Source organism: Microtus ochrogaster, chromosome 16 (genome assembly GCF_000317375.1).
Source record: "Microtus ochrogaster isolate Prairie Vole_2 chromosome 16, MicOch1.0, whole genome shotgun sequence".
NCBI lineage: Eukaryota > Metazoa > Chordata > Mammalia > Rodentia > Cricetidae > Microtus > Microtus ochrogaster.
In genome coordinates this window covers 55,365,483-55,373,902 of record NC_022018.1, presented here as the reverse complement: position 1 = coordinate 55,373,902, position 8,420 = coordinate 55,365,483, and the positions used below count along the sequence as shown (strand labels likewise).

General features: G+C 46.1%; 1 protein-coding gene across 1 annotated transcript; it reads left to right on the top strand.

The window, feature by feature from the left end:
• The first annotated feature begins 449 nt into the window (after positions 1-449).
• Positions 450-8,391, top strand: Thoc3 (THO complex 3). The gene is made up of 6 exons (XM_005355196.3): positions 450-785; positions 1,549-1,705; positions 2,905-3,109; positions 4,638-4,799; positions 4,891-4,991; positions 7,268-8,391. The coding sequence occupies exons 1-6, from the start codon at positions 519-521 to the stop codon at positions 7,429-7,431; spliced, it is 1,056 nt and encodes a 351-aa protein (XP_005355253.1). The 5' UTR covers positions 450-518; the 3' UTR covers positions 7,432-8,391.
• Positions 8,392-8,420: the final 29 nt, after the last annotated feature.

Genomic DNA, 8,420 nt, shown 5'->3' with positions numbered 1-8,420 from the left:
GTAAAAAAAAAAAAACAAGAAAAAGGATATTTTTAGCCTGGTGATGGTGGTTGCACACCTTTAATCCTAGCACTGGGGAGGAAGAGGCAAGCAGATCTCTGTTCGAGGCCAGCCTGGACTTCAGAGTGAGTTCCAGGACAGCCAGGGCTACAGAGAGAAACCCTGTCTTGGAAAAACAAAAAGGAAAAAAGAAAAAAGGTATCTTACTGATAGGTAAACTGGAGGCTTTAATCTTGGTTCTCCGAATAAGCAAGACTAGAAAAACAGGTAAGAAGACCATTAAAAAAGTTGAACTCTTCCCAAACGAATCAAGTTTAGGGACCAATCATTGCTATTCCAAAAGGGAAAGTGGATGCCCGTTGCATACTGGGATTTGTAGTCCTGCCCTCCCCCAGGTAAGACGCGCCTGCGCCGAGCGACGCAGCGCTCTTCCGTGCGCATGCGCGCAGCAGCGGCGCCAGGCCCAGTAGTCTAGCTGCCGGTACACAGTCTTTGCTGAGGGCGGCATTGAGGGCGGCATGGCGGTACCCACGTCGATTCTCGGGCCCCCGCCGCCCCCGCAAACCGGTCCCGGTTCGATGGTGGCCTGGTGCTCTATGAGCAGTGGCCCGTCTCGCTACGTGCTTGGGATGCAGGAACTGTTCCGAGGCCACAGCAAGACGCGCGAGTTCCCGGCGCACAGTGCCAAGGTGCATTCGGTGGCCTGGAGCTGCGACGGTCGTCGCTTGGCCTCGGGGTCCTTCGACAAGACTGCCAGCGTGTTCTTGCTGGAGAAGGACCGACTGGTGAGCTTGTAGGGCTTAGCTCTGGCCGGGAAGAGGTTGCAGGAGGGGGCAGAGGAATGGAGAGGAGCGTGACCTGTCGGTGGTGGTGATGAGGAAGAGTGTGATGGGGCTGGAAGAGTTGGGGGGAACGAGTGGGGTGAGGCCGCCTGGAGGAGAGCTGAGTATGAACCTAGTGGCAGTAAAGAGGTGTGGCGAAGGGATTGCGAGCTAGGGAAGTTGAATCAATTGGCTGGGAGTGGTGAGGGTCTCCAAGAGCCCTGGGAAGGAATCCCTGACGGGGAGTGGCTGGGAATTGATGGAGTGCTAGAGTCCCTAAGGGTGTCGAGGAGGTTTTATCTGAACATGATAGCACGGGGTTGGAGAGGTGGCTCAGCGGTTAAGAGCACTAGCTGCCTCTTCCAGAAGACCTGGGTTCCGTTTCCATCTCCCACATGGCAGCCCACAACTGTCTTTAACTCCAGTTCCATCGGATCCGGCATCATCACACAGACATATATGCAGGCAAAACACCAATGCACATAAGACAAAAATATTAAAAAAAAAAAAAGAAAATGATAGCACAGACTTTGGGAATGGACAGGTGGATTGGGATGATGGTGGTGGTAGAAAAGAAAATAGGGAGGGCAGGAAGGGCAAGAGTAAGGGCGAGTGTCGAAGCTTAGAGCAGTTCACAGGGGCAGAAGTTTCGGAAAGGGCTGGATTAAGCTAGGTTGCAGGTGGAGGCACGTACATCTGTGTGAAGTGGCATCTGGGTTCTTTTCAGGTCAAAGAAAACAACTACCGGGGACATGGAGATAGCGTGGACCAGCTTTGCTGGCATCCAAGCAACCCTGACCTCTTTGTCACGGCGTCTGGAGATAAAACCATTCGCATCTGGGATGTGAGGACTACCAAATGCATTGCCACCGTGAATACCAAAGGTAACCTTGGAACGAGGAGCTTTAGTTGGGAAAGCTAGGGTAATTGTCAGCAACCATTTACTATGTTCTTTGTAGCCAGTGCTCTACATTGTGGGGTATCGGGATGGCTACGTATGTCTGCCTGGAGGAGACAAGGAAGAAGAGAATTTGAGTACTTTTGATTATCTGTAGGAATTCCTGGTCGGAGTGAGAGGGCGAGCAGTCGGAACAGTACAAAAAGGGATAGCATGTGCGAAGGCATGAAGAATGCGGGAGGTTCTGCCAGGTTAGAATGGCTAAAACTCCGATCGTCTTGGTTTTGAAGAAGCGATTGAAAAGTTGTACATGACATTTAAACACTGTTCATGTCATATAGTATCCTGTAAATCTTGAGCTATCATAATTGACTCCAAGAGGTCATTTAAAATTTTTTTTCAGAAGCATTTTTGTTATTATTATTATTTGGTTTTTTGAGGTAGGGTTTCTCTTTAGCTTTGGAGCCTGTCTTGGAACTAGCTTTTGTAGACCAGGCTGATGTTGAACTCACAGAGCTCCGCCTGCCGCTTCCTCCCAAGAGTGCTGGGATTAAAGGTGTGCGCCGCCACCACCCGGCTGTATTTTTTCATTTCCAAGTATGTGTACCACATTTGTACAGATGCCCGAAGAAAGCGTCTTATCCCCTCTAAGTGAACTTACAGCTGGTTGTGAACTGTGGGTGCTGGTAATTTAACTGAGGTCTCCTGGAAAACAAGTGCTCTTTGTTTTTCAAGACAGGGTTTCTCTGTAGCTTTTTGAGCCTGTCTTGGAACTCACTCTGTAGACCAGGCTGTTCTCTCAGACATCTGCCTGCCTCTGCCCCCCGAGTGCTGGAGTTAGAGGCGTGTGCCACCACCACCCAGCTCCCACAACAAATTCTGATAGATTTTAAAATGCACTATAGATAGTAAATTCAATGAAGTTGAACATTTTAATTTCATGTATTCAGCGCACGACGCCTGGCTCTTGATGACAAGAATGGTACCGGGGAGTGACATGGTGTGGTGCTTTAGACAAATGCTGAGACTCACAGTTACCATTTGGCCAGTGGGCGCTTCCGTCCATTGACCTGGTGATGTGAGCACTGAAGATAGCTCTGATCTTCTTTCCAGGATAGCAGAATAAGCTTCTGGAGGAGGCTGGGCAAGGGTGATGTTGGTGACGGACTGTGTCTGGGTTCCCAGGGGAGAACATTAATATCTGCTGGAGTCCCGATGGGCAGACCATTGCTGTGGGCAACAAGGATGACGTTGTGACCTTTATTGATGCCAAGACGCACCGTTCCAAAGCAGAAGAGCAGTTCAAGTTTGAGGTCAACGAAATCTCCTGGAATAACGATAATAACATGTTCTTCCTGACCAATGGCAATGGCTGTATCAACATTCTCAGGTGAGGGGTTCTGGCTGAGCGGGACTGTCATACCTCTGCACGGGTGCTATGTCAGGTACAGAGATGAGTTAGGTGTGAGCCTATCTTACAAGACCTGAAGAAGAATATTTAAAAATTCTAGTTTCAGCCAGTTAGTGGTAGTGCATGCCTTTAATCCCAGCACTTAGGAGGCAGAGGCAGATGAGTTTGAGGCCAGCTTGGTCTACAGTGTGAGTTCCAGGACAGCCAGGGCTGTTACACAGAGAAAGCCTGCTGTCTCAAAAAATAAACAAAGAAAAAAAATCCTAGTTTCTTTTAGGCACATTTGAAGCAGATAGTCTGGATTTTATTGAGTTCTTACTGGTATCGATTATATCATCCTATTTGACTGACAGGGGACTGAGTTTGTAAAGATTCAGTTAATTATCAGATTGCTGGCCCAGGGACTTAATGTACCTTGAATTGTGGCTAATTGACTCCCTTAAAATTTAATCCCAGCACTCGGGAGGCAGAGGCAGGCGGATCTCTGTGAGTTCGAGACCAGTCTGGTCTACAAGAGCTAGTTCCAGGACAGGCTCCAAAACCCCAGAGAAACCCTGTCTCGAAAAACCCAAAAAAAAAAAAAAAAAAATTCAACTCAAATATTATTTTCCCTCTAGCCAAGTCACTTCTATCCATTTCTTTCTTCTTTTTTTTTTTTCTTATTTTATGAGACAGGTTTCTCTGTGTAACAGCTCTGGCTGTCCTGAAACTTGCCTTGTAAACTCCCATCCTTCTATCCTGATTTCTCTCTGAGATAAGAGGAGGGTTTTAGTGTATCTTATGCACTTTCTAACTTCCTGTAGGAAGCATTTCTCAATTCTATATTATAGTGTGTGTTTTATTTATCTCTATCTCATTATACTAGCATTTTCATGGTGGAAAGGCTGTGCTTGTCTTGTTTTCCACTGAATTGTTGTTGCCTAACCTAATGCCTGTCTTAATGGTGGGATGTCAGTAAATATTTGTTCTATAAGTAATTGAAAACATGGCACTAAAATTCAGGTCCATAGGGTCTATGGCTGTATCAGTTATATCAGTGAGTCATGCAAGACAGAGGGGCGTAGAAGCTGTGGTGGAGAGGGTGGAGTTTGCTGTACATCCCAAGTTAAACAGAACAGAAGTCATCATACTGAAGGAGTGATATGTTTATAAACCTGTAGGTACTTTACTGTGCTTTCTTTGTATTTCTTGTATTGGATAGTTTTGCTAGGTATAACAGTCCTGGCTTCATTTTTTTCTTCTGTGTCTTGGGTGTGCTACTCTTACTTTTTTATTTCTGCTATAAAGTGGTGCTCTCAGAAAGCCCAGAGGTGATGTGGTTTTCTGCGAAGTCCAGTAACCTCACCAGTTTATCTTGATGTTAAATGGTATAGGTTCACTTAGGCCTGTGTTGTGCTCATTTAGTGACTTGAGCAAATCTTTCTTTTAGGGAAGTTTTTTTTTCTTTTGGTGTTTTAGTGCCATGGTCCCTTTCTGCACATTGATGGCTGTGTGTCTTGTTTGTCAGCTACCCTGAACTAAAGCCTGTGCAGTCCATCAATGCCCATCCTTCTAACTGTATCTGTATCAAGTTTGACCCTATGGGGAAATACTTCGCCACAGGAAGTGCAGACGCCTTGGTCAGCCTCTGGGATGTCGATGAGTTAGTGTGCGTGCGGTGCTTCTCCAGGTAAGGAGCTCTGCCGCCTTTCCTGTCGGGTAAACTAACTGTTCCTGCCTCCCTTGGGGCAATTCTGATGTTTCTGTTCCTTTTCTCATAGGCTGGATTGGCCGGTAAGGACCCTGAGTTTTAGCCACGATGGGAAGATGCTGGCGTCGGCCTCAGAGGACCATTTCATTGACATAGCTGAAGTGGAGACAGGTAACTGTGTGGTCCTTGTGTCTGATACCTGGCCTCAGGCCTTTGTTGGCATGTTTCAGCTCTGCACCATGCTACTTCACCAGCTTATCTGACATGGACTTGTCTTGAGACCAGTTTGTTGATATGACTGTCAGTTTCACACAGTGATGGGATGAAAGCACAGGAAGAGGTGCCATGTTTGAAGGGAAGTGGCTTTGCATTTATTAGTTCTTCATTATAAAAGTGTAGTTTTCTGAGACAGGTCTAACTTTGTAGCTCTAACTGGCCTGGAACTCCTGATATAGATGAGGCTGGCCTTGAACTTACAGAGATCCATCTGTTTCTGCTTCCTGAGTGCTGGGATTAAAGTGATACACAATCATGTTTGGGCAAAAAGCTTTTTAAATAAGAGACACAGAGCTGGGCATTTGTGTGCATTCTCTCCCAAGCCCTACTGCCCTCCCCCCTTCTGGCTTCTCCTGTCAGTTTTCTGTGCTCCCCAGTTTTGCTTCTACTTTGAAGTAGTTTGTAAATACATGCTTTTATGTATTTGTAAAATCTAGCACCCCAAATGCGAGAAAGCATGGAGTGTTCACCTTTTTGTTGCATTTTGCATGATTCTCACCAAGTTGTGGGATAATCTGTCTTGGTTTTTCCCTGTAGCTGTGATAAAACGCTCTTATGAAAGCAGCTTCCTAAAGAAAGGATGTTCTGGCTCACAGTTAGTTACAGACCGTCACGGCGGGAGCCAGACAGAACATATTACATCATGACCAAGAGCAGAGAGCCAGCCATCTGTGCTCAGCTTCCCTTCCTCCGTTCAGTCCAGGGGCCAGCCCCCAAAACTCACATTCCAGGGGGGGTCTTCCCACCTGAGGGAACTCAGTTAAGAAAGCCCCTCCCAGGCATGCCTCCTAAACTGAAGTTCAGGGAGACCCCCTTCATGGGTTGTTGACAGTGCAGACTGGCCTCACAGTCCTAATTGAACCATCTGCGGTATGCAAAGTACTTTGAGAGGATAGTGGGCCTGTGTGTTAAAGAGATAAAGGCTTTTAATCTTGGGTGAGCGTAGCCGACCACTCAGCAATGCAGGGCCTTTAGGGCAGGCTTCTTAAACTTTCACCAGCCGTGGCCCAAAGGGGGCAGGTACAGTTGCTTGAGAGTTTTCATGTGACCTTGGTTATATAGGTCTACAGAACAGTTACTGATAGTGAGTGATAGTGGGTGGAGCCCAGATCACCAGCTTTGTTTAGTAAACGCTGGTATCTGATGAGCTACTTTGCCAGTTTCACATTTTTAGGTCCATAATTTAGAGATAACTATTGCTAATTTTTTGTACATTTCTTTTCAGTCTTTTTTTTTTCCTGTCTATGTATTTTTATTGGAGTAAATAACTCCTATTTTTGGTGGGTTGAAACAAGGTAAGAATGAGCTTTTATTTTATTCCTGATAATGTATAGAATAGAACTTATTTTAATAGAATTATTTCTGACACACCACACAATTTGCAGTAGTCTGTTTGAGCTGGTGGCTTGGATTGTATGTCATCTGGTGATTAAGTTCTGCAGTAAATCACTGGGGTATTTATCCTAGTTAGGGTTGCTGTTGCTGTGATGAAACACCATGACCAAAGCGATTTGGGGTTTATTCCCACATCACTGTTCATCATCAAAGGGAGTCAGGACAGCAACTCAAACAGGGCAGGGACCTGGAGGCGGGAGCTGATGCAGACACCACAGAGGGGTGCTGCTTACTGGCTTGTTCTTTGTAACTTTCTCAGCCTACTTTCTTATAGAACCCAGGACTACTAACCCATGGATGGCCCCACCCAAATTGAGCAGGGCCCTTACTTGTCAATCACTAGTTAAGAAAATGCTACAGAGAAAACCTGTCTCGAAAAAACCAAAAAAAAAAAAAAAAAAAAGCTGCTTTACTGGGCAGTTTGATTCGGTGAAGTCAGTCTGTATAAGGTACCAATGATAGCTGTCCATTGTTCTTCTGGGGAGTATAGAGCCTGTCACCTACCTGTGTGTGACATCTCTATGCTTTGTATTCTCTGTGAGGACTTAATGAATGTGCTGCTTAATCATATTCCTTATGGGGACTGGAGAGATGGCTCGGGGTTAAGAGCCCTGGCTGCCTTTCCAGACGACCCGGTTTCAAACATTCCCAGCACCCACATGGCAGCTCACAGCTGTCTGTAGCTCAGTTCCAGGGAATTTCACATCCTCACTCCAATGGACATAAAATTAAATAAGTTATTAAAAAAATAACATTCTTTATATTGATTTCTGTAGGGGACAAGCTGTGGGAGGTGCAGTGTGAGTCCCCGACTTTCACCGTGGCTTGGCACCCCAAGAGGCCTCTGCTGGCCTTTGCCTGCGATGACAAAGATGGCAAATATGACAGCAGTCGGGAAGCTGGCACTGTGAAGCTGTTTGGGCTCCCGAATGACTCCTGAGAGCGGCGGAGACCTTCTTTTGTGCAGTCTGCTGTTCTCTGGACTTTGTGGGCACTCTGAGTGTTTATAAATTGTCGTAGATTACAACGCTGTGGTTGGACTGCATCCCTAATCCTCTCTGTGGTTCTGGACTAGAACTGACCTTACAAGGCTAAGCAAGTGCTAACCACTTAGCTACATTCTCCACCCTGTCCAGCCTCTTTTCCTGGTTTTTGTTTTTGGTGTTTTGTGTTAGCTGTTTCCATCCCTCCCCAATTGCCAGTAAGCTAATGAGGGCTATACAAGTGTGGGTCCTGATCCATTTTAGGGTTCTCTATGGGAACAGAACTGATTGTGTGTGTGTGTGTGTGTGTGTGTGTGTGTGTGTGTGTGTCTGTCTGTCTGTCTGTCTGTCTGTCTGTCTATTCTGGTGCTAGAGTCCAGAGGGATCCCTAGAGAGCTTCTGATCTTCAGCCTACACTGGAGTCCTGAGGAAGTAGGTTCTAATACCAGCAAAGAAATGTCTCAGCAACAGGATAGATGAACTTGGCAACGAGAGTGAGAACAAGCAGGCAAAAAGCAAAATCTTCCTTTCTCCATGTCTTTTTTTAGGGTGTCGGGTGCCAACAGAATGTGTGGCCTGGATTTAGGGTAGGTCTTCCGACCTCAAATGATCAAGAGAAATCTCTGCGATGTGCCCTGCTGGGTGGGTTCAGTGATTTCCAGGTGCAGTCGAGCTGATACCCAAGGTTAGCCATCACGTGACCAGCACACGTCCCCTGTGGGAGCCCTGTTCCGGGTTTGAGATCGATGGCAGAGTTTGCTGAGCACAACTTAGGCAGTGCTTAGGCAGTGCTTATTTAGAGAGAAGGCAGGACAGGGATGGGATTTTTAAAAATAATTTAAAGAATTGAGCATTTAATAAAACTTTTTATTATAATGCTTCTAAAGTTATGATGTTACTATTTTTATTCCAGTCAGCTGCTGAAGTTTTTAAATTTTTTTTTTTT

Bases quoted from the DNA above. Each gene is read 5' to 3' on its own strand.
- Thoc3 (XM_005355196.3), top strand. From the start codon at position 519: ATGGCGGTACCCACGTCGATTCTCGGGCCCCCGCCGCCCCCGCAAACC. The intron at 1,706-2,904 runs GTAACCTTGGAA...CTGGGTTCCCAG, and splicing joins TGCCACCGTGAATACCAAAG to GGGAGAACATTAATATCTGC. The intron at 4,800-4,890 runs GTAAGGAGCTCT...CTTTTCTCATAG, and splicing joins TGCGTGCGGTGCTTCTCCAG to GCTGGATTGGCCGGTAAGGA.